This window comes from Lepisma saccharinum, chromosome 2 (genome assembly GCF_977018435.1).
Source record: "Lepisma saccharinum chromosome 2, izLepSacc3.1, whole genome shotgun sequence".
Classification (NCBI taxonomy): domain Eukaryota; kingdom Metazoa; phylum Arthropoda; class Insecta; order Zygentoma; family Lepismatidae; genus Lepisma; species Lepisma saccharinum.
In genome coordinates this window covers 111017397-111044090 of record NC_139230.1, presented here as the reverse complement: position 1 = coordinate 111044090, position 26694 = coordinate 111017397, and the positions used below count along the sequence as shown (strand labels likewise).

General features: G+C 40.5%; 1 protein-coding gene across 4 annotated transcripts in view; it reads left to right on the top strand.

The window, feature by feature from the left end:
* Positions 1-26694, top strand: part of LOC145984114 (uncharacterized) — a 677559-nt gene that overhangs the window by 436195 nt on the left and 214670 nt on the right. For all 4 annotated transcript variants that reach the window (XM_083117547.1, XM_083117546.1, XM_083117548.1 and 1 more), the window contains one exon: positions 17768-17925. In XM_083117547.1, the coding sequence (XP_082973673.1) occupies positions 17768-17925 (158 nt within the window). The remainder of the gene's footprint in view (positions 1-17767; positions 17926-26694) is intronic.

Below are 26694 nucleotides of genomic sequence, written 5' to 3'. Positions count from 1 at the left end.
TTTGCATTAAATATTATTCTGATTGTTTGATTTTGCCCCTTCTTGTGTTTAGCACTATTTTCCTCAGATATTCCATCTCTAATGTTTGTAAGTTTTGTTTTTGTCTTTAATTAATTATGCATAATTTGCGTCCATATATTAATGTTGGTTTATAAGTTGATTTGTGAACTATCGTTATTGTTTTTGGCTTACTTCCATTTTCCATAAGAATCCTTTATTTATGGTATAATATAATTGGTTTGTACTCTTTATTCTAGTGTTTAATTCCTCATTTATTTTTCCATTACTATTGGTTGTAACACCTAGATATTTGAAACGTTGTGCTTGTTTTAGCTCTTCCACTTCAGGGCTTATTATTTAGGGTTTTTTCTCCCTATCTTTAGTAAAGATGTTTAATCTTTGTTTATTTTCATAGTTTTCTTTGGTAGATACTTACTTAGTTAATCCGTCCTCTTCTACCTTACAGTGTAGATGTTTTCCAGAAGGATTGCCATCTTTCCACTCGCTGCCCCATACTTCCACAGCTTTACATTGTCTTCCCACACTTTTCTAGGTCTTCCTCTTGGTCTTGTCGCCTGCATTTTCACTTCGTAGACCGCTTTGGCTACCTGCATTCCAGCCAGACCATCTTAGTTGGCTCTGTTCTACTTTCTCTAGTAAGGGAGAAACTCTCAAACAATTTCTTATGGTTTGATTTCTCACTCGATCTCTTCTTGTCTTTCCTTCCATCTTACGCAAGAATCTCATTTCCATTGTCTGCAGTTTACTTTGGTGTTTTGGTGTCAATATCCAGGACTCGCAGCAGTGCAGAATCGTGGGTATGTATATGGTTTTATACACTGCTAGTTTTGTTGACTTCGTTATATCCTTTTTTGAGGAAGTTCCTCTTCAAGGCATTAAATAAGCGTCCTGCTACTTGTATTCTGTTGTTAATTTCGTTGTTCATTTTACCATCTTGCTGTAGTGTTTCTCCCAAATATTTGAAGCTATTAATCTGTTCTAATTCTTGATTTTCAAGGTATATTTTATGCTCTAGCTCTTCTCTTGCTATTATAATGGTCTTCGTTTTATTATTATTTATTCTCTTCCCATATTTTAGGAATTTTATTCCAAATTGTCATGTTATATTGTAGATTTTTCTCAGAGCGTCCTAAATTTCTGATATCGACTGCATATGCAAAATGTGACAGTTGTACTGGTCTCATGTTTTTATATCCTCGCTGTAACCTTTTCACTTTTTTCTTACACTCAATTATGACTTCATCCGTCAATATAATGTAAAGGAGGGAACTGAGTATACATCCTTGTCTCAAACCTCTTGTTGTTTCAAACTCTTCTGATTTAGCATTTCCAGTTCTAACATAGTTGCGGCATTTTTTATATAGACTCTTTATGACTTGTAGCAGATCTTCCTCTACACTCTTTGCTTTATAATTGCACAGATCTTTGCCCTAAGTATGGTGTCAACGACTTATTCTAGATCTATGAAGGCCATGTGTACTGTTTTTTCAAATTACATAGCTTTCTCGCTAATTTGACGTATGCTGAAAATGAGGTCCTGTGTGCTTCTCCCAGGACGGAATCCTTCTTGAGCCTCGTCTAAATGGGGTTCAATTCTAGTTCTTAAACGTGATTCCAGTGTTTATCATAAATTTTTCCTCTGACACTGAGTAAGAAAATCCCTCTGTGGTTTCCAAATTTTCTATTGTCTCCTTTTTTATATATTGGTATTATGATACTGATTTGCCAATCCTCAGGTATTCTACTCTCCTTCCATATCAGGTTGAATACTTGGAGCAACATTTGTTTACCATCCATTCCCATGAATCTCAACGTCTCTGGTGTTATCTCATCATTGCCTGCTGACTTTCCTAGCTTCATCTTTTTGATAGCCTCATCCAGTTCGCCCATGGTATTCACATTTTCATCCTCTTCCTCTTTTTCCATTTCCATCTTTCCTCAGGTTCTCCTCTTGCTCCCACTGTTCTCTTTCCCTTTCCCCGTTTTGGTCTTCCTCTATGGTCAACAGTTCCTCAAAATGCTCTTCCCATCTTCTCATTATATTTTCTTCGTTGGTTAATAGGATGTCATTCTTACTCTTTATACATTTTAATGGGCATTCTTTATCTTTCCAAGCCTTTAGTGTTCTGTAAAACAGCTTCTGGTTTTCATTAAAATTTGTCTCTAATTTCTTGCCAAAATTTTTTCAAGATTTTTGTTTTTGAAGCTTTATCATTACTTTAAGAGTAGTTCTTTGTTTCTTGTTTTCTTCGTATGCGTTAATTGATCTCTTATTCAAGTATTTCTTCCAGAGTTCCTTTTCCTTTTGACTTGTTCCTTGATTTCTTCTGTCCACGACGGTGTTCTCTTTTGCTGTCTTCCTACTTTCACCTTTCCAGGGGTGTCCTTCTACGTAGTACATCCAATTGTCAACCTCACTTCCACGTCGTACACCCTGTACTGCATTTTGCAGACTAACGAGGCTCTGGTGACTGGCATTCTGGCCAGAAAAGAAATTGTTTGTGTTGTCCTGTTTTTTGTCCTTGTGTGCTGAATGCCCTTTTACAACCTCAGCTTTTAGCGAAAGTCAGAATATTTTATTATTTTAGTAACACGACTGTTATTTTAGTTATGGTAACGAGCTGGACCCCGTATAATGTGACGGGTGCAAAATAGGCTAAGTGATAACACACCCAAAATTTTAAATTCAAATTCATTTTTCCACATGCTTTTGTTGCTGCTTCAAGAATAATTCGTTTAAAATTTTGCCACATATCCTCTAGAGTATTTGAAGTGCCATTTATTTCCTGTATTTTTCTGTTGGATTCGTTCTTGCCTTTGCCTTGTATTTTTATCCCTGTATTTGTGGTTCATTATTTTCTCCCTTATGTTATTTGTGTTTGATTCTTTCCTAAATGTTGATGTCATAGGTGTTTTCATTACTAATAGATGATGGTCACTTCCTATTTCAAAACCTCTATACACTCTAGCATCGAGTACGTTCCTAAATTCTGCTTTCTGCACTAAGATGTAATCGATGATGGACTTCTCCATATGACAGGGTTCCTCTTTTGTGTACTTATGAATGTCTTTATGTTGAAATTTGGTGTTGATTATTATTAACTCATTGCTGACACACAGATCAATTATCCTTTTTCCATTGTCATTTTGATGTGTCTATCCATCACTTCTTCAATACCCTACTTCTTTACCAACTCTTCCATTTAAGTCTTCTAGTGTATATATCACTGTCGTCTATTTATTTCTGTAGATCTTCGTAAAAAGCATCCTTCTTTTCCACTGTCTCATCCTCGTTTGGTCCATATGGAGCAACATAGGTAACAGTCTTATATCTGTACTATTGGTATCTAGTTTATACGGCCAGTATATACTCGTTTATATACTGCCAGTCTTTTATATGATATCGATATATTTCTGGTATGATTGTGCCTACTCCTGCTTTAGCTCGTTGGTTCATGTCCACACCTGACTTGAATAAAATATATCTATTCCCATATTCTGGTTCCATCATCTGTTCAAATCCTCTCCTCTTCTTTTTATTTTTGGTTATTGCTAGTATATGTAGTTTTGCTTTATTTATTTCTCTCATAAGTTCTATCTCTTTACCATGCACTCCACGCACATTCCAAGTTCTAATTCTCAAAATCTGTTTCCTCTCGTGGTTGCCAACCTTGTCATCCATCCGGCATCCTTCTGTTTGCTTGTAAAAATATATTCTCGGACTAGTGGGTTGTCAGCCTACTGAGTCCAAAGCCATTGCAGATGCCTCCCCTCTTATTCCTTGGACTGCTAGTTTTTCATTCAGGGTGTACTCTCTTAGCCTTTGAGGATCCCTCCTCACAACAAGGCAGTGGGTTACCTCTTTATTTTAAACACAAAGAGATAGGGTTGCCTTTTCTGCCTTCTGTGCCCTACCGAAGGACTCCTTCCCCGCCGCATATACCGTTGAGGACTTCACCGTAACCCTGGCAAGGAGCCCTTACATGGTAATATCAGCCGGAGCCAGGTGAACCACGGCTTTTTAAAGAGGTGTTATTCCTCTGGTTCATCCGCCTCCTCTGCTGTTGAGATGACCATCCATCTTCTTCCACCATTGAAGCCGTTGACCAATAGGTTGCTTCTTAGTCTGGCTCTTCCTCGCTAGCCTGCTCAGCATGGGAGACCCCACCCGTAGCTATGCTACCGCTGGTATAGCCTAGCGAATCATCAGAGCAAGCAAGCCCCACCACCAACTACAAGGTCACGCAACAACTAGGTGTGGTCTTTGGTAGATTACCATTAATTATTTCTAAATTTCCTTGTATATTTGCTTGTGAATTTGCAAATAATACAAACATATGCATATAAGTTCAGATACAGTTACTGGTTTCAATTTTCAATTTCCTACTTTGAATTTTCTCATTTTACGTTTTATTTCTTTTAGAACGGCATCTATTAATATTACATACAAGGAGGGACTGCCTCCTCGCTGCCTCTGGGCTTGAAGTGAGCGTAGCTGTTCCGCAATTGATGTTTCACGGGGTGAGATAATATCTCTCACTCCAACTTTCCTCCTTTCTCATCTGGGCTTGGGACCAGCAACGGCAGAGTTAAGAATGTTTTATAGTATGCAAAATATATAAATTGAATGTTTGGGCAAAATTTGTCAAAGAAAAATATCTTAGTTATTAGTAGTTCTATGGTCTCTTTAGCGCACTCGGTATGTACGATATTTACTTAACTCTTTGAAGAATCGACTTGATTAACCTAAGTCCATGGGGAGGGGGAGGGGGAGGGGATGATAAGAGTGACGTACCACGCTATAAGCTAACCCAAGTCACGTGATGATGACGCCCAAGTCATGTGATAATATTAGGAATACTTTGTAGCGTATTACGATATCAGTAAACCTAAGTCGATGGGGAGGGGGAACGACAGGAGTGATGTATTACGCTATAAGTTAACCAAAGTCCGGTTATGATGCATTACGATATCCGTTAAAATCTAACTCATGAGGGAGGAGGCACGACAAGAGATGCGTATCACTGTATAAACTAATTTCAGGAACACAATAATAATATATTACTATATGAAAGATGGGGAGGAGGGTCCCCGACAAGAGAGATTTGTTTCACTGTATAAGCTACTCCAAGTAACGTGATGATATTCGTATTAAGGTATGAGAGATGGGGAGGGGAGAAGGAGAAGAACAATAGACATGTATTAATTACTATATGTGACAGAAAAAAACTAATATATTGTTAATTATAAATCATAGTGAGGGAGGGGAAAGATGGAGGAGAGTGAAAGAGAAAGAGGAAGAGAGCAAGGTATGCTAATGCTTGCGCTGTTGTAATATGATACGTATTAACCTAAGATGGCGAATAGGCGAGTCCAAGATGGCGTAGTAAATATAGACTTAACCTAAGATGGCAGGATAGATGGTGTTAAGATGTCGGAGCAGATTTCTCCAGAAGTTGGAGGGGTGACAGAGAGAAGGACATATACTGGCTGAGAAGACGGAAACGAGAAGAGAGGAAATGTAGAAGAAAAAGAAAATAAGTGATGGAGCGAGAGAGAGAGAGAGAGAGAGGGAGAGATAGAGAGGGAGAGAGAGAGAGATAGAGCAGGGTGACTCTAAGATTGCGGATAAAATGTACAGAGAGAAGAAAGGAGAGGGGAAGATAGAAAGAAAAGAGAGAGAAACGATGGCAGACAGGATTATTCCAAGATGGCTGACAAAGAACTCGGGAAAAAAATAGAAAGAATGGCAGATTGAGGAAGAAACTAGATGGAAGATAAATAGGGATGAAATGAACAGAGATAAAGAGAGATGAAGAGAAAAAGAAAACAGAAGGAAGAGAAAGAGGGAAAGAAGACAATAGGAAAGAGAACAGCGACAAATAAATTTCCCAGAAACGATACAATGAAGCAGAGGTAACCGCTGTTACCGCAGGTAACAGCAAAATATAAAGAATTGAAGAACGTATATTAAAATATTATTACATACCTAAACTGGTAATATTGTCATAAAGTAAATATTGCGCACTGAATTTTTTTCTGACACCGGCAAAAGCAAAGAGGAGAACTGTTCTGGTACCCTCCTGAGGCAACATGAGGAAAGGGGCCTGAGCCCACCCAAGGAAGACTTTCCGTCGCGGCAAAGACTGTTACGGCGGGAGAAGGAGGTGGGTTATTGTCATGCCTGTTTAGCCGCTACAGTTGCCGGTGATCCTTACCAGATACAGATCAGTGTTGCCATATTCAATTGACAGAAAAGAGCTAAGTCGCCTAATTGGGTCTATCTTACTCTGAAGGTATCCAATCACACTGGAGAACGATGGCGCAGAGGTAACGTCGCCCCCTTGTAATCAAGTGGTCCCGGGTTCGATACCCGGTGGAGGCACAAGTGGTTCGAATCCCACTTTAAACTGTAGGTCCAGTCCCGAGTAGCCTTGCTGTGCATAAAATGGACTTAAAACGCCAAATCAAAATAAAAAAAATTAAATCACACTGGGAAAAAGCAAACTACCAAGTGATATTTTGTATTTACACTAAATATCAGCGATTACGAAAGTCCTCTTTGTCCTTCTTTGACATCATGGTCGAGAAGGAGAGGATGGGGATGGTCAAGGGGTCCGCTGTTCTTCTAAAAGTATCAACCTAAAAGTCTGTATTTCACACATATAATACGTATTATTTCGGCTACAGGAATTTGTGATAATTGTTCAAAGGGCCGATTGAGGTTGACATACGTTGTCGCAGGAATGCGATAATTTCGGATTGAAGCAATGTTTTGGAGGTAGCAGAACTGTTTTTGGGTGAAAACAATACTTGCAAGCATAATTTCCTGATCGTTATCTTAGCACGATCTGAAGTGTCAGGTGTCGCAGGTTCGAATCCTCAGCAAGAAATGGTTATTTAAATGTTTGCTGTTATTCTTTTACTTACATAATTATAAAAATTAATAATTACATACACAAAATAATAATAATTTTATTTCAATAATTCACCATGAATCCTCATCGTCACGATTACGATTATCCTATAAAGCGAAAGCCTTAAAGGTAGCAAGGAACGTAAAATATACGAATTAGTAGTGGTGTCAGAAATGAGATTTCTGTGGATTTCGTGAAACATGTAAGTAGTTAGGAAACAGATGAAGACTACATCTACTCTACATACGCCTTATTTGAAACGTAAAGTTTCGCGATTTCGGCAAATCTGGTTTCAAAAGAACTAAGATGGCAACAGTAGTAGAACTGGACTTGTTGAAGTGTAAAACGTTCCGAAGGAAATATTGGCTATTGGGGAAGCGCCGATGCTGAGAGGGGAGGAGGCAAAGAAGATGGGGTGCTTCACGTGTTACAAAAGTAAACAACGTTTGGCGGGAGGGTCTGTGCAGTGCGAGTTTTGTGAGTGGTGTCTTTCGTCTTTGTGTTGTTTTCGGGCATTGTCAATTAATTAATTAAGCAGAATGGAGCTTGCTTCGAGTTCCGAGGTGGCGGGTTCGTCTTATCTGAACAGTGTGTGTAATTGTGCGATAGAAGATATTTTGAACCAATCTTTCGGTTCGCGTTCCTTTGCAGAATAAAGCGAAATTGTGACGAAAGGAAGGCCAAGGACTGTTTTGAACGATTTAAAAACCAAGTCGTCTGCTGGATATGACTGACATTTCAATGTTTCGTGGTATAACGACTGTCCGTGGTTATGTGGATGTGTGCAGTTGTCGAAACTGTTTTGTTGGCCATGTACTCTATTGTCGGGTGAAAAAAATGTGTGGAATTCAGGTGTGGATAACATGGAAAACTTCAGGACCATCAGGGGACAACACGAGATCTCGAAGCAGCATATTGCATCGATGTGTTCCCTAGCTTCATTTAATAAAACAAGGATTGATTTTTCTTTGAGCGAAGCTTTTAAGAGATTTGTGGATAAGCACAATGACAACGTTAAAAAAAATAGGTATACTTATTTTAGAATGCCTAATTCGCGCCACATCCTACTTAGCTACACAAGAATTACGCTTCAGAGGAAGCGACGAAACCAACGATTCCTTGAACCGAGGGAACTATGTGGAACTGCTTCATAGGAAATAATTTGACAACACACACTTTGTGTGTCCAAAATGTAATAAAAACTCTTGCTAGAATCATTTGAATTGTGTTATTTGAGTAAAAATACATAAAAACTTGTAAAATATTTGACATAATGTCCAAGTTTGGTTTTGGTTTGATTTGGTGTTTTAAGTCCACTTTATGCGCAGTAAGGCTAATCGGGACTGGACCTACAGTTTAAAGTGGAATCCGAACCACTTGTGCCTCCACCGGGTATCGAACCCGGGACCCCTTGATTACAAGGCAATGACGTGTCCAAGTTTGGTAAAAATAAACTCAATATTATATTAAAAAGCACGCAGTAACAGAAATTCACTAGTTAAACAAACATCATAATGGTTATAAATCAATACTTAAAGGGTCCGAGGTTCGACACCCCGTGATAAAAGCAAATAGTGAAAACTTTAGGCCCAGTCCCAGATAGCTTTCCATTCTTCCTAGTTCAGATAAAACCCTTACCCTTCTTTCTCCTTGTTCAAGGTAAAGTTCTCGCTCCAATCTAATTGGGCATCCCAAAATACTTTTTCCTTGTGTTCTATTTAACCTTGGGCTACTTTGACAGAAACATTTTCTGACATGCAAGCGTTCTACCCTAAAACCCGTGCTACAGCATCCCGTGCCTTGAGGCAACCCTGAGCGGAATATTAAAAGGCGGCGGAAACCGGTTCTATAAGCGACACATAGCTTCAAAGATTCGACCTTGACCGCGCATTCCCAGACATCCTTTGTTGTCTGGTTCAATTCCTTCGTTGTCCTACGCCGTTCCATACCTTTCCCGCGTTCTTACGTTCTAGTTAACCTGAAAAAAAAAACGGTTCTAGAAATCCACCGACGCGTTTTCTAATTGGTTAATCGCGTTCCTTCTTTGTTCTGACGTCATTTGACCTTGACATACGTGAACAGACGCTTCAGTCTTGATACCTGACGTGAACATTAATTCGGTCTCTGTCTGTCTATCCTTAGCGCACAGATCACCGTCTTCTGCCTAGAGTGTCGGATCAACTTCTTTCATACCATATAACATTATTTCTTAATACACTAAAATTATTACCATTACATATCGTTGGTTCGATTACCGGAACCGTTATAAATCGTAATCGGACTTTTACCATCAGCCATTACCTACATTCGTAGCGTTCAATAAACCCTAAAATCTTATTTTCAATATTATAAACATTAATTATTATCGTTTTATACATTACATACTTTACAGTAATTAACATAAAATCATATGCATAGCGTTTAGTAACACTAATTATCTTCTATTTATATGTTTTTCATAAAATAAATAATTATATATTAATAGAAGTTATAAATATGCAGATACAAAAATGTAATTTTTTTAAAAATAAATTCTAAACACCTGTACATGCAAGTAAATTCTGAATATTAAATACCAACAGACGTTGGCGTATTCATATACTATCGTACTTACGATATTGTTTAGCACATTAAGTTAGGAATAGCCAATGGGATAATTCTACGATCCGAATATCGATGATATCATACACGGGTACCAAGATGACAGACTTAGTATATCCCTGATAGCGGGCAACGATAACGTTAAATCTTGTGGAGTTTAGCGTATGAGGTTATCAATGAATCTAAGAAGGCTAACAGGATAATTCCAAAATGGTGGATGTCGATGGTATTATCGAGTGAATCCAGGATGGCGGACAATTTTATCGCAAGAATTTATGCATATGTTCGAAATTTGTTGATCTTAGCGAATGTAAATATCAGCTGTGTTGTGGTTGTGTCGGTGCTGCTGTGGTAAACTAGATGCGCTTTTGTTCCGAACACCTACATCCATGCAAATCGGGAGAAAATCTCCATTTTTTGGTTCTGTACATAATTACGAAAACTAGTTGGTTTGTTAACAGATTTGAAAGTGATTTGTTATGTTAAAGAAACCCGAACTTTGTTATTTTAAGTATTACGATAGTTATGCACTGTATGGAATGACAGCATTGGTGCCAAATACACAAGGTAATTATTATTATCGATATCTGCGAAACAGTCTAGTTTACGACACAACGCAAAGAAATACCAAGCGCCGACCTCCGTGGCGGAATGATTTGCACTACGACGCCAGATGTTACGTTCACAAAAAGTGAAAATAACCAAAATGAAAGAGAAGAAAATTTTCTAAATTATGTCTTATATTTGATAGCGCTTCCATAGTTAGTTCCATAGTTCATGAATTAGAAATATACAAATATTTTCTTTAATTTTTAAAATTAGTGTAAAAGTTGGTTTCAGACACAAATAGCAGCAAATATGAAGTAAACTAATTTACGTCCTGAAGTCACTGGACCAAATTCATAGCTAATGATTTTCTCTGGAAAATGGTTTTTGTTCCGCGACTGTAGTCAGGGATTGAGGATATAATGATACGGTAACATATGGTTCTGTAAAAATATTAGTTGACAGACCAGCATAAAACCGGTTACTTCGCCTACTCGTAGTCCTTTACAGAGTTTCTCGTAGATACCTGGTGATAGCATGTTCAATTTCACCATTTCCTCCAAAAACACATGACTCTGCTTGAAACTACATACACTCATTGACAGAAAAAAGTTAAGCACCCAGAAGGAAAGGTCCAATTTGAACGTCATTTCGTACACGTGTCTACCTTCGATATGTATGTAAATGATTTGCAATGATTTGTAATATCTAGAACGGCCACCACAGTGCATTAGTTGTGCAACCGTGTGATAGTGTTATCAGCGTTCATAAGAAGTGTGCGGAGCGTCAGACAGTCAGTCAAAACCGTGTGAGAAGGTGATCAGCACAGAGAATGCCTTGTAGACGCATCAGACAGCGTTACCAGCACTTAACGGAGTTCAAAAGGGGCCGTATTGGGAGTTTGCATGAGGCCGATTGGTCGAATCGTGCAATTGCCAGGCATCTCGGCAGTGGCGAAGCGTGGCATTTTTACGTAGTCATCGCAAGACTTGCCAAATGTCAGGGTCAATCATTCAACCGGGCGGGGGGGGGGCATTCCTACATTGGTAATTAGTTTGAGTTTGAGTTAGTGTTTCAAGTCCTCTTTATGCATAGTAAGGCTAATCGGGACTGGACCTACAGTTTAAAGTGGGATCCGAGCCACTATGTGCCTCCACCGGACTATGTGCCTCCACCGGGTATCGAACTCGGGACCCCTTGATTACATGGCAACGACGCTACCACTGCGCCATCGGGGAGGTTCTACATTGGTAATGATGATAATAGTTTTCGTACATGACGTGTGAAGTAGAAATGGCCAAATTCATTTTTTTTATGTATTTATTTATTTCTTACGGAGTATATGATCGTAAAATAAGACGAAACTTTCTAAATAAATTCTACCCGAAAAAATGGAAAAATTGTTAAAGCTCTCTCTCCGAAATTCGGATTGCCTTCGAAATCCGGGTAGTAAAATTTCCGAATCGAGATTTTTAAATCTTCCGGAATCCTGATATTTTTTGCCATCCCTAGGGTGAAGGTAAGATGTGCTAGGAAAAAAGTTCTGTCTGAGTAAGCATGTCTGTCACCTCGAGTCAGAAAAAAAAAATTGACCAGTCTTTCATTTGTAAGCATAGTAAACACAAAACAACAGGATATACTTTGTGTTTTGTAAAGCAAGAACATTTTTTTCCTAAATCGATATTTGTACCGCAGGATCCATAAAAATTACAAGGAGAAATAGTATGAAGGAAATACAATGGTTCCAGAACGGCTCTTTTTTTTTCAGTTCTTTATAGCACTAACCGTGGAGAAATTTATGCTTTTGCTTACTTATATTTTTTTTATGCACATTCATGTATTCTGTGTAAGTCGAGTTGCGATGCTCTTCAATATGTGTTTTTCTCTAAAAAAAAAAAATCAAGAGCGTTGCATGCTTTACAGTGCTGGATATTCTGAGAAGTTTCATCTTTATGTCACAGAAACCCTGCAGTGTTTGTAAACAAGCGGGCTGAAAAAAGGTCCCTTATGATCAGACCTTCAAGAGCGGGGGAAAAGTGGTCAAAGGACCTTGGATTCGCAGACCTGCTGCGATGACTTGGCCCGTTTCAACAGGAAACGTAACGGGACGGTTGGGCACGGCGGGTAGGACTGGGCTTTACTTTCGATGCGCTAAACTTAGTGAATCTCTTGCGTATTTCTAGCTGTTTCATGTCGTCACGTGACTAATTTCGCGCAAATACGCGAACATTCTGACTTATTTTTTACCTTTTCTTTAAAATATTTTAAAAGCAATATTTTTTAAATGTTGCTTTGTCGTCGCCGCATCTCCCGATGACCGGACGTCCATGCTTCTCGATCATTCAGATGTCGCAGTGGCCAGATGTTGGCACCAATGGATACGTGAAGGCACGTACAGACGTAGTCGACCAAGACTGGCCACACCAAGGGAGGATCGCAGTATTGTGCGCCAAGCATTTTGAAACTCCATCACATCTGCGTCTGCTATTCTGACTCACGTACAGGACTTTCTACAACACCCTGTGTCAACCCGCATCATTGGTCGTAGACTGGCAGCAGCCGGACTACGAATTCACTGTCCAATGCGGAGGCTGCCGTTAACACCAGAACACAAACGGCTGTGTTTGATGTGAGCGGGAGGCATGGACTGCTGACGACAGTGACGAGGAGCATTGCATCATGTTCAGCGATGAATCTCAGTTCTGCATTACCACGAATGACCCCTGTGTGCGAGTATGGTGGCGCCGAGGTGAGAGGACACATCCTGCCAATGTTGTGGAGAGACACACCGGCATTACCCCTGCCATCATGGTGTGAGGAGCCATTGGGTATGACTTCAGATCACCTCTGGTAGTAGTTTTGGGGATTCTGATGGCACAGCGCTACGTCACGGACATCCTGCGTCCTCATGTGTTACCCCTCTTGAGACAGCATCCTGGTACAGTCTTTCAACACGACAACGATCGTCCGCCCACGGTACATGTGTCTATGAACTGCCTGGATCATGTTGAGGTACTCCCGCGGCCAGAAAGATTCCCCGATCTGTCCCCGATAGAGCATGTAAGGGATCAGCTCGGACGTCAACTCCGACCCAGTGCCGATTTGCAGGATATAGAGGAACAATTACAACGACTGTGGGCCGACTTGCCTCGGGAGAGGATACAATGGCTCTACGGCTCCATTCCAAATTGAATCGGCGCATGTGTTCATCCGAGTGGGTACCACATCTTACTGATATGCGGTCAGAAGTACTCCCGTCCCACACACCAGACAAATGTCCAAAAGACATCCATTGGATATCCCTTAGATATTCGGGTTGGAAGTTCTGGATATCCAATAGATATCCAGGAATGTCCAAAATACCTCCATTGGACGTCCCCCGGATATCCATTTGTCCGCATATCCAGGAGATATCCAGAAATGGATATGTTTTTGGACATTTCCGGATCACTTTTGGACATGTTTTGGACATCAAGTGGGAAGTTATCTGGATATTATATGCTTTGATTTAGACATTTTCTTGTACGTACTTTGGATATTGTATGGACACGAAAAGTACAATATTTGGACTACATTTGGATCTCATCTGGATATTATTTCGATATGAGAAGATGCATGCAACAGTCAACCACCAATGTTTGTTGTTAACTTTCTTCCTCCCCCTTTAAATAGACAATAGTCAAGTTGGATAGTTAATTGAACTAACCGATCTGTAACTACGCACTGGCAATGAGTAGGCTGGAAAGTTCATATGAACTAACCGATCTCTGAGTCTAAGTGTATCAGTTTTTCTTCACCACACATAGCTCCTAATTATATAGTCATGGATCAGAAGGGTTGGTCATGGAAGATTTACTTCTATTAACTGCATTACACATTTTCTTCTCATCCTTGTAGCTTAATGTTCACACATCTTTCGAAGGGTGTTAACCCACAATTTTTCACTATATTTATAATCAAACATACCATTATTTGTGTTACGAAAACTTTAGTTTATTTTATACATTTTTGGCAGCGCCATCTAGCGAGCGCTGCAGGTAACATCAACATCATAATGTATCCACATTTCACTTCTAAACACTGTATTTCGGTTTTATTTCATTTTGTCATTATTGTTTATGTTTAATGAGTATCTCTATTGTTATATTAAATGGGTGTTATATTTTTTTAAAAAAATGTACCCACCCACGCTAAGTACCACATAATTACTTCAAGTTTGCTTTGACAAGCTACATGGAAGCTATCGTAAGCTTGTCGCAATCTTGTGTGCTATCTGGGAATATTCCATGGACATTTGTGATGCTATAAGCGAGCATTGGCCCGATTCTTGTATGCAGTGTATTGTAACGTTTTTGATTCTAATATTTAAAAAAAAGTTTCAATCGCTGATAGTAGCAAATAACAAGACGCTCACTAACAAGGAAAACAGTCACAAGCTTCTGATTCACTCAGGCCTCTTGCGTAAAACAAACGAACTGAAAATGATGTGCATAGCTACTGTCTATGCTAAATATATATAAGGGACAGGTTTTCCCGGTTGAGCTAAGTAGGATTTACTCGATTTTAGTCTCGATTGTATTGTAACGTTTAGTAATACTAAATCGAAATTTTCTGATTCTAAGAAGAAAAATATTAAATCACTAAATAACAAGTAAACAAGTTTAGAAACGCTAATGCTTCAATGCAATTATTGTTTCAATTCCAAGATAAAGTATGAAAACATAACGGAAATACTATGATCATTTTCTAATATTCTAAACACATCCTATTTATTTTCATTATTGGATAACAAGTTCTGGATCAGTTCTAGACATGTTTTAGATATCCAGAATTGGATGTATTTTGTATATCTCGTTTTGGACAAGATCTACATATGTTTTGGATATCCTGAATTGGATGTGTTTTGTATATTCCGTTTTAGACAAAATCTATATATGTTTTGGATATACAGAATTGGATGTGTTTTGGATATCCAGTTTTGGACAAGGTCGGGATATGTTTTGGATAACCAGAATTGGATGTGTTTCGCATATCCAGTTTTGGAAGAGATCTGGCAACGTATTGGATATTCCGAATTGGACAATGTTTCTGACAGCCACACGTTTAGGTTGTGTATTAGATATCAAGAATTGGTCGAGTTTCAGATGTCCATTTCTGGATATCCTATAGACGTCCAATGGATATCCAGAATTGGATATCCAGAAATGGATATCTAATGGACATCCAATGGATATCCATAATATCCATGTATCTGCTCTGGACATTGTGGATACCAAATGGATATCCCTGGGAGATTTGTGCTGTATGGGGTAGTGCACACTCTGTTGTCCGTTTGATCTTATTTTGTAATCATTGCAATGCAGTCATATAACCTGTCAACAGGTGCAGTTTCATTTCATTTCCTCCACTCCTTCTAGGTAGGTGCTTCATTTTTTGTCAATGAGTGTATATCAGTGTCGGATCTACAAGCCGCAAAACCCCGCAGTGCGGGGGGGAGGGGGAGCGGAGACCAATAAGCCTTTAGTGGGCCTTCAGCCATTGATATAGTAGAGGATTCGCGTATGTAAAAAATAAACTCAGTTACTCAGGGGTTCAGAAACGAATAGTATACAGGTAAAGTTAAAGGTAAAGGTAAAGTTACCTGTGTATGGCACCGTGCCATGAAGGCACATTTAGGGTATGTGGGGATAGGGCCCTACATATTTTCGATGTCGGATATCTTGGAGGTGTGTCAGCACCACGCTTCGGTCGCCTTTACCCCTACTGGGTACCACTTGATTTGGAGCTGGGTGGGCTCTGGAGCCGCTTTATACGGGGACGAAGCCGGTAAAATCCCAACCTTAGACCACCCACGCCGGTCTCCGACGTGGCAGTCACACTAGGATCATCTCAGGCTAGAATTTCGCGAGAAATGTAGTGCTGAAAGTTTTTTCAACCTATCTTTAATCAGGAAAATGTTATGGCTGCATAATTGTAACAAATGTATCATTTTCCGGGTGTGAGAAAACAGTGTCATCACCACGGGCGCCGAAACCGGGGGGGAGGGGCAGGGGGCCCGGCCCATCCAGTTCTCGAATACCCCCTTCCCTATATGGGGCCCAATGTATAACTTTCAACATAGCTACACAACTTTTGCACACAAAAACTTCACACGCAATAGGTGGCAAAATACGCACGATTTTGCTCTGAAAAGGGCAGAATCAATAATGTGGACTATCACTCAATTTGAGTGTCTTTCTTGTACTTGTGTTTTTACTATTTCATTATTTCCTTTTTCAAACCGACAATGAATTAAGGAAAACGCATGGTATATTATGAATGAATATGTGCGAGAATACTGGAAGAAGAATGGGAATTGTGTAGTTTTCATGCTCTTGAATGAGCCAGTGGATTGACCTTTGTTTCCCTTGGGAAAGTCAAGCACAAGTTGAAAATATTCTGTTTTCAATATGCCACTGTTTTATATAATCAGGATTAGTATTTTTTTACATGTACCTGTAAACATGTGTGTGCTACTTCATACTGCATTGATGTGGCTGAAATTTGCAGTGTTACATATGTATGCTAATGCTTAACCAATGTTCAAAACAATGCGTGCATGTGTGTGTGTGTGTGTGTGTGTGTGGGATGTGGGATATGGGATGTGGGAGGCTTAAGGGCCAAGCGACAAAGCGATTGCCCGGGATACCGCCTGCGACGGCGCCAGATCGTGGCATCCCGATTTAATAAAGCCAAATCCTTATTTCTGATTACACAAATGTGGATACTTGTCTTATAAAGTGTTGGATTTGTGCAGAGAAAAATAAATTGAAGTTACTTCTCAATGACAAATGTATATTGCAAAATCATGTAGCAATTTAGACTAAGAGACTACTGTTATATTGATATCAACCTACAATATCATCCAGCCGAGAGTAGCCAACTTTACTCCCTGTCCATTTACTAAACGCACGGCCATGAAATTAGGCGGGTGGCAAAAGCTCGCGCTGTTGACACGTCGGAGCACAACCCCGTGTTTTAGGAAGTTTAAGAGAATGGAAGATCTCGTTGTAAAGTTGAAGAGTTGGTCTTTGTAATCCATCCATGTGATACAAACTGACAGTATTTGCTCGAAAGGTCAGGAATGACACAAAATGCCACGGAGAGAAGTCGGTTTGACGCTCGAACTAGGCAACACTGCCCGGTTGACATTGCCACACAGTGCACGAGAACCAGCGGCTTTTGTCCCGCTCTCGCTTTGCTTTTCCCATATGTGGCACCAGCGCAATTGTGCCCAGGCGCCTATTTTCATGGCCGTGCATTTAGACGAACAACACTTATTTATATTCTTGCTTATCACATGACGTCAGCAAGTATGGATATTCAACCAACGTATTCAAAGTTAACAAAACTTAAAACTTAAATATGAGGAATAATGTTGGAGAATATTTGAGATTCTGCATTTTGAAAATGGAAGAAGAAAATCTTTGGTGAAATTGGAATCACTGTACAAATTCAACTTTATTCAGAGTTGTTGATGTTTGTGGTTTTTTTATGGTTACTCAAACACTCAAAAGTACTTGCGAAATTTATTTGTATTTGAAAAATAAAAAAAATGGAATACATATTAACTGGACAAAAACCATACTCCTAAAAAGCACTACAAGGCAGTTTTAGATCATATATTTTATTTTAATTTCTAGACATAAATGAATGCACTAGAGGAACTCATGAATGCCTTCAAGGACAAATCTGCCAAAATAGACCAGGAGGATACATTTGCCAATGTCCGACTGGACACACGTTGAACGATGCCAAGGAATGCATTGATATTGATGAATGTACTCGATATGCTGGGCAGGTGAGTGGCCATTGTAATAAAGTTATGTACTCATGTGTTTCATTCTAATAATGAAGTTATCTTCTTACGTTCTAGTAGATATGACTTCCGTTAGATACTTCTCAAGTTTGTGATTGACTAGGTAGATTTTTTGTACAAAATATAATATATTAGATTTTTAAAACAAGGTTAACTAACAAATTAACTTTGTATCGTTCGTGCCGAGACACAGAAACTTTACATATCTGAATATCGTATGCAAATCGCTGAAGAAATATGTGAAATTGCAATAATTGCCACAAACGTGTTTATGATTCAGGAAAATAACTAGTATTTGTGCATGAGGTGTTTACCAGTAGTTTCATTTATGCAGTATTTTGCTGACCTGTGTACTTGCTGTTATCAGGGCAGGACTGGCCCACTCGTTCCGCCGCTCTTCCCCAAACACAAATTCAGAGCCTTTTTTTTCTACTGCTCACAATCGGCCACAGATATACAGTAGTGGTGAATAAACCTTTTCTTTTCTGTTCTTCGTGGACTTCCACAGGAACGACTTAAGGCCGAGAGACCCGGGCGACTGACTGGGACGCCGCCCTCGAGGGGAAGGGGGGGGGGGAGCAAACACAGAAGTTCCCCTTTGATTTGTGGAAAAAAGCTAATCCGGATGCAAATCAATAAGTGCGTCCGCCTGGTGAGTGGCTAAAAGGGTTGGATTAATTGAAGTTACTGCTGCATGACATATTAAGTTAAGTATATTGCAAAATCATGTAGCAATTTGAGGTAAGAGATTACTGTTATTTTTTAGGTATTAAAATAATACATATCTGTAATAAAAGTGCTCTTTAACAGTAACAATTAAAGTATTTTAAAAATAAGGATATTATTTTTCGTCATTATGAGCCGCGGTAGCTCAGACCATCTGGCTACCATGCGCAAGATCAGAGTTCGAATCACGGGGCAGATGGTTTGGACCAGGAATTTTTCCAGTCATTTTCCTGTTTCCATGTTCCACTAAAAAGTCAGTGGAACAAGATTACCAGTCTGATAGTGATGACGAATTTGTGAACATGGAACGGAAATTTGAAGCAATGGATCAGGTAGAAGTTATGTCTGAAGGTAAGAGGAAGTGTGCAAGTAAAAGTGCAACAGCTGCATCAAGTGTGCAGTGTTATTCACGAGCGGCGATTGGGTGCCAAAACTTTGGGGAGTAGGGGAGGGGGGTACTTTAATTTCTCTTGGTAGACAAGGCTTAGCATTAAGAAGCCAGAGTGCGAAAAGTGAGGGGGAGGAGCAACTTCCCAGACGCCACTCCTAATCGCCGCCACTGGTGAGTAAAATGTGTATTCCTCGCAATGCACCGAATTGTAAAAGTTCATAACAATCTCCTTACAATCCCGCTTTCACAAGTAATCTGCGAAAGAGCTTTTTCAAATTAGGGATAAAATCTAGGCTATGTAATAATTAGACCTCGGATTATAGGGTTTTAACCTATTTTTTCCTTTATAGGTATGTAAGAAATAATAACTTATGTCAGCGTTTCGTTAAAAAACGTAACAACTGATGAAGTTTGATAGTGCCTAAAAAAACTATTTTGCTTGTTAGAACCTATTTTAGGTTTATGCGCCTAAATTAAGGTTTTTTTTAAGGTTTTTGTATATTTCTTAAGGTTTTGCAGGATTTTTATGTCGCACAGATGCATTTGCTTTGTTTGGTCACGAAATAATTCAATGACGAACGTGTTTCAAACGTACTCTCTGTCGATTTCCCTTCATCCAAGTCCATGGTGATTTGAAGACTAAAATTGGTAAACGCTGTAAGTGCCACAATAATTCAAACACCGTTTTCCACGTTAAACTGTGAAATGTGCCATGCTTTATAATGTGGTAAACGTGAAATGTGGCTGGTAGCCCTCTAAGTAGTTCAAAGGGCGTGTAAAGAGGTCACTAGTGTGCACGTTCTTACGGGCTGATGTGCTGAACGATGCGTTTCCCAACACTTTTGCTTTTGGCACTTACAACGTTTACCACTTTTAGTCCTCATTTTTCAAAGCTCTAAACAAAGCAAAATGTCGGGTGCCACTGTTACCTGTACAGTCTAAAGTGCAAACTTCTGATCTGTGTGGTCTTGCTCACTTTCGCGTCACTTCGGTGCTTTGTGGCGTTCACACCTTGCAAACTAACATTTCAGCATTGAAGTTTGCAACACTGACTATGTTTTTGTTGAAAGATTATTTTCAGCATATAAGATGATCCTCACAGACAAAATTGCTGAGTTTGACTGTAGATAACATGAAAAAAAGATTGTTGCCTAACTAAACTGTGAAGAGTGGATTTTAATAGCAAATTTCCAATGGTAAGTTCTGTCATCGCCGTAGGGTTAGGCAACACGCAAGAGAGTGCGTATTTCAGGATATAGCTGTATATTTCTCATTGCCGGTGACTGTACCTAATCAGTATTTTTCAAGAATTTTGAACTATTTTAAGTTTTTTTGAACCTACTTCAAGATTTTTCGAGCCTAACTTAAGATTATTAGGACCTAATTCAGAATTTTTAGAACCTATTTTAAGGTTTTTAGAACCTATTTTAGAAATTTTAGAGCCTATTTTAGGAACCTAAAAGCACACTTTTTAAAACCTAAAAATCCGAGGTCTAGTAATAATATAGGCCAGTGATTTCCAAAGTGTGCGCGATGGCGCCCTGGGGCGCAACAAAATGTTACAATATTTTCACTGAAATGATACACATTTATGGTTGAAAATATTTGGAGTGGACAAAGTGCTGTGCTGATTGTGGACGTAATATATCCGGCTGTTATGGAGGATTATTCGAAGCAAGGCTCCGGATGCACTGTGCACCAAGGGTGCCCGCAGGGAGGGACCAGGGGGGCACTTGCCCCCATCCTCCCTAAGGTTTCTACCAGGAGTTAATGAAATTCGAATGGTGAAATTGTAGCGATATTTTGTAACAAGAAAATATTTGTTTTCTGTGACTTAGAGGAAGTAAGTTACAGAAACTACTACTATTATTATTATTATTATTTGAAGTAGGTTTACATTTAAGCTTAAAATCGATTTTACACTTATCTAAGTACAAAAACAGCATTTTGTCCTACATGAATTAATATGTTAAATATCCAGTTTGTAAAGGTATATCTTGTGTTTTTTATGCGAATCACAGCTCGCGCCTTCAACATACACACCCATACATTTTAAAACCTTGTCTCTAGGTTCAACACATGCAGTATCTGAAGTTATTTCTTTAAATTATAACTTAACGCCCATTTCCCTTTTGATATATACAGGTTTATTCATATCTTATTTACATAAGTTAAATCTTGGCCGTTATTTGCAAGATCCACATGTCAGTGTGCCCTGTCCCCCCTTCCCGAAGAGAGTGTGTAGACTCGTGTAGCCACTGGCTTCACGAGTAAACAAAAATAACTATAAATAAATATTATTAATAATTATTATAAATAAATAAATAAAATAAACAAAAAGGTGGCTGAAGGTATGTGTACGTGTGTACCCGGTTTCCCACATGAAATGTACTATTGAAATAATGTGAAAAGAGCAAGTGTGTGTATTAGAAGAAAGAAAGTGAACATCCCTGTCGGTTCACATTGTAAGGAAAGAAAACTCGCCCAGCCTTTCCCCTTAGAGAAGAAGATACCTCTTACATCGCTGTACTCCGCCAAACATCTGAGAGCCACTGCTACCTTCCCTTCATATTTATAGGCCCCGCTAATGACCTAACCCGTTTCTGGAAACTTTCCTCTGCTCGGCTGTCCAGCGACACACCTACCTCACCAACGGCCAAGAATTCAGACTTACAGGAATACATAGACATACACAAAAGTTGCACACTAACATTACCAAAACACATGAAACTAAAAACTGACCGACCCAATTAAATTAATTAATAAACATAAAATAAAAAGGATCAAGTAGCGATCGCATCATTACAAGTTATACAAATTCTATATAAATGCAGAGAATATGGAAATTTCAAATGTATGTAATTCTTTAAAAAAACATAAGTAGTAGTCCTCCTCCGTGGCCGTGCTGTCAAAGGCACCTTGCTTTGGACGGCGGCTGCGGGACGGCATGGGTTCAATCCCGGGTTCAATCTCCGGGAATTCTCGGCCTGTGTATAGAACCGGTGACAACCCACCAGCGTGAGGAAATTGGGGAGCTCCGAGTGAGTGAGCCTAATCCGGTCGCAAAGTCCTACAACGGCTGGGGGTTGGACCACCAGTCCCCCTAGTCTGGCTGCAGATCTCCACGCCCCCTTGGTGGCCCGAGTGGGAGGGAAGCCAGCAGTCTGTAGGTAAGCCAGGGCCCAATATTGGACTGTTGGTTAGGGGGGTTAGTAGTAGTAGTGGTAATAATAATAATAAAGTTTCTATAATTGTCCCCCCTGAGAAAAAATCCTGCAGGGGGCCCTTGCTGTGGATAAATTGCATGATCCACACCCACAGGGAAGCACTCGCATCAAAAAATTTGAATCATCCACTGAATCACATGTGTAGTGAATGTGGTAAACTTTATACAAACGCGGCCAGTGAAAGCAATGTTTTTCAAAATACTCTGTGAGGATATGGGAGCAGAATACACGCCATTGAATTTCGTTTGAATTTCGGCAGGAATTGTACGTTTTTCTTGAAGAGGAAAAACACGAGTATGCCAGATACTTTGTGGAAACAGATTTTTTGGTAAAACTAGCATAATTGTGTAATATATTTGAAAATCTGAATTCGTTGAATCTCTCCATTCAGGAAGGCAACATGCACATTTTGAAATTAGCCGAGAAGATTTCAGCTTTCAGAAAAAAAAATACTGTCGTGAAGAAAAATGAATGAAGACGGTGGCAAAGATTGTTTCATTTTTTGCAACAGTTTTTAATCTCCAAAGAAGATTATTTCTCTAGCAACAGTAGTACATAAAACTCGATTCTACGCCCGAAAGTAGTGCATTTTCAGAAAGTGGGGCACGGCTCTCATTAGGGGGGGGGGGGGCAAAAGCCTTGATGAAAGTTCAGTCGGGAATGAAAAGACCTATTCTTATCTCACTGTTTTAGTTCCATTGCATTGATGTGTGTGTGTATATACATATATATATACAGGGAGACGGAAGACGTAGTAGTACATAAAGCTCCGCTAGAGGCGCTCAGCGGGATGCTACCTGTCACGGCCCGCTATCGCTGGTATACGTGCGTACAAACAACGCGTCAGTGTACGCGACTAGCGATCTGCCTGTAAGTTACGCGTGTTGTCGCAAGGTGTTCATCCTGAGGCGTGTGGTGAAATTGAGCACATTGCTAAAGTGACCGTTAGGAAGTACGTAGTGCGTAACACCTGTGTTGAGTGTTCAGTGCTGTAGTCGTGAACGGTACGTCACAAGTTAGTTTCGTACGTATTCGTGTGCTCCTTTGTGAGCCTGACAATGGCGACATACACCACCAACGAGCTTGCCGATATGCATCTCGTTTTCGGTGAGACACACCAAAACAGCCATCAGGCAAGGCGTGTGTATCGCGAACGATTTCCAAATCGGCGCCTACCATCACATGTCCTGTTTCAACAGGTTGATGCTCGTTTACGTGAAATTGGATCTGTACGACCTAGGGTGTGGGATCGTGGCAGACCGCGCAGTGTGCGCAGTGTCCAATTTGAGGAGGAAGTGTTGGACAGGATACGGGAGACGCCAGGCACCAGCATCCGTGCCATTGCCCATGTGCGACACACGCACCATGCCAATGTGTTACGCGTGCTGCACGATGAGGGTATGCACCCATACAAAATGCAGAGGGTGGAACACCTGCAGCCGACGGACTTTCCCCTACGCCTTGATTTTTGTCAGTGGTATTTGCAACAAACCCTTGCAAACCCCAATTTTCCAAATGCAGTGTTGTGGACCGACGAGGCACTATTCACCAGAGAAGGCGTCTTCAATACCGATAATAGTCGCGTGTGGGATGTGCAAAACCCCCATGCAATCATTGAGCGTCATTTTCAGCGTCGGTTCGCAGTGAATGTGTGGTGTGGCATTGTCGGGGACAACCTGATAAATTCCGTACGTGTTGCCCAATATTTTGTCCGGTGGGAACTATTGTGTGTTGCTAGGGGAAGTTCTACCTGAACTGTTGGAAAATGTACTCCTTGCAATTAGACATGATGTATGGTATCAACATGACGGTGCCCCTGCACATTTTGACCGAGGAGCCAGAGCTGTACTCAACAATACATACGGTGATAGATGGATTGGTATGCGTGGACTTGTTCTGTGGCCACCTCGGTCACCCGACCTGACAATGCTAGATTTCTTCTTGTGGGGCGAAATGAAGAGGCTGGTCTACCCCGGTGGAAAGTGTGGAGGACCTCGTTGCTCGAGTTACCGTCGCTGCTGGGATGATCACTGACATGTCCAACGTATTTGAGCATACCAGAGCGTCCCTGCTACGCCGATGCCATCTGTGTGTAGATGTGGCTGGCGGACAATTACGACAACGTCTGTGATATGTATCGTATGTCATTTCTACAGACAATAAAGAATACTACTTGTGTACGTGTGTGTCATCATACACCTCTTGCGCATGTTGTTTGTATCGCCTCTTCTCTGGGGAATCCCCTTCTGCAGCCTGCTTTTCGTTATTGTTTAATAACGGCGATAATACTAAATTTCCTGGTGAAAGTATAATAATGTTGGGGCATGGACTACTGGAAGGGGGGCAAGGATGGCCACACCTCCCCGTTAGAAATCAAATGTCAACCTAAAAGTATAATTTGATTTCAGTCATAGTAATTTACATTAATGCGATAATTGAGGGGCAACACTATTATTGGGGTAATATACCCCATGGAAAAATACCTTACTTGTCCCTCCGTGAAAAAAAAATTGCGGTCGTCCATGATTAAGTGGCCAATTGCCTCCCCCTTGCCCCCCCCCCCGTGGGCACGCCTATGAACTCACCTCATGAAAATTTCCCCATATGATTTTTCACAAGTTAAACTAACCTGCAACTAGTGAGTTGGTAACACTTATTTGAATTGAATAGAATTTCTCTTGAAATTCTAGCCGGATTTGATGTATTACATCACCCCCTTTCCTTTGAAATTTTTGCGTTGAATTCAATATGACGGTCAACAATATGGCGGATCTGCGCTTGACACACACAGCTAGGGATCTCCCTGTACTTAACCTATTTCTTTCATAAACCGGATAACTCCTTTATATTTTGTAGGGGGTGTTAGGGGACTTTTGACTCGTCATAGTTCATGTAATGAGGCTTTTATCAGTCACATAGTTACACATATTAATTTGTATCTTCTGATCCCATTGCAGTCCCAGAATGATGTTTTGATATGTTTTAGAGCATGGCATGAGGGACCAAATATATTTTTTTTCACGATTTTTAATGATGACATGATTTGAGATATTCAAGATCAAAGGTCAAGATCAAGTGACAAAATTATATTTTTATCCAAAGGTAGGCTTATTATATATCAGTGGAAAGCTTGTTCAATTCCCTGTACGTACAATAAGCTTTATTTGAGCTTACTAAACGAAATAGGGGCGCAGTTACAGCACATTTAGTACAGCTAAGCGGGCTCAAAAAGGGCAATTTATGCGAAATTTGACCTTGAATAATTTGACAATTACAAGACGCACGAGACTCAAACTTTTCAGAGTTACTAAGTGCTATACATATATTAAACTCCCCAAATTTCATGAAATTCGGAGATGGTCAGGTTGGAAATTGCACATATCTGTGTTGATTTGGCATTAAATGACTCATCTATTATAATTGTTCGGTCACTTTCTCGTTCTTCACATCGTACACGAAGGTTTTCTCCGCAATAAGGATGACGCTGCACAGGGTGTCGGCGGGCAAGGCATCGTGGAACTCGCACACAATCTTGATGTTGGTGCAATCGTTGACAACCACTTGCTTCCTCTTCGAACATGGGCTTGCGGACTATGAACTCGTTGGGGGGGGGGGGGGTACACGTCCACGTTGCCAGCTGTCACTCTCCTGTACGCCGTATACGCCTCGTACAGTTCCAGGTAGTCGTCGTCTTCAATGTTAAGGTTGTAGTTTTTGAGGTAGGCGTTCCTGATCTTAAAGTTGTAGAACTGGCTGGAATATTTCTCTTGATTGTTGTCCCTCCCCGTCTGGAAGAGTACGGCCGCGAACTCGGGCATGTCGTACTGGATTCTGTTGAAGTACGTGGTCACGTCGAATTCGAAACGATTGCCGGAACCAGGTTTCTGCACGCACTGGTAACCGTAAAACTGGATGGGCAATTGGGAATTCTTCAGGATGTCGGCTTTGTACTTGAGGGTGTAGTTAGACTCGTATTCCACCACGGGCATTCGCAGCTCCATGGACCTTGTGAGGCACTTGAGAGCGTCGGGTAGCGTGTTGGGAAACGGGGTGGTCCCGTCCGCACCCAAGGTGCTGTATCTCATCTGCGCGTCGTTGTCGTTGGCGGCTCTGCGAAAGGTGACGCGCAAACAGCCCTTCCACATAATCTCCGCGTAGTCGGAGAAGAAACCGGGTAGGAGGCGCATGGGAAACAGCATCGAGTGGCTTCGGGTTTTAATCTTCGCGCCCGCTTCGAATCCCCCGCCTGGTAGTATACGGCGTCCCCCTTGGATAGTTTCAATGTTCCCACGGCTGTCGAGGTGATACCGGGGTACTCGACTCGATCGATAACGGTGCCGTGCTTCCTGACTTCCACCTCTGAGAACAGGTACGGCACGAAGTTGTCCAAGAGCCTCTGGTTCGCGT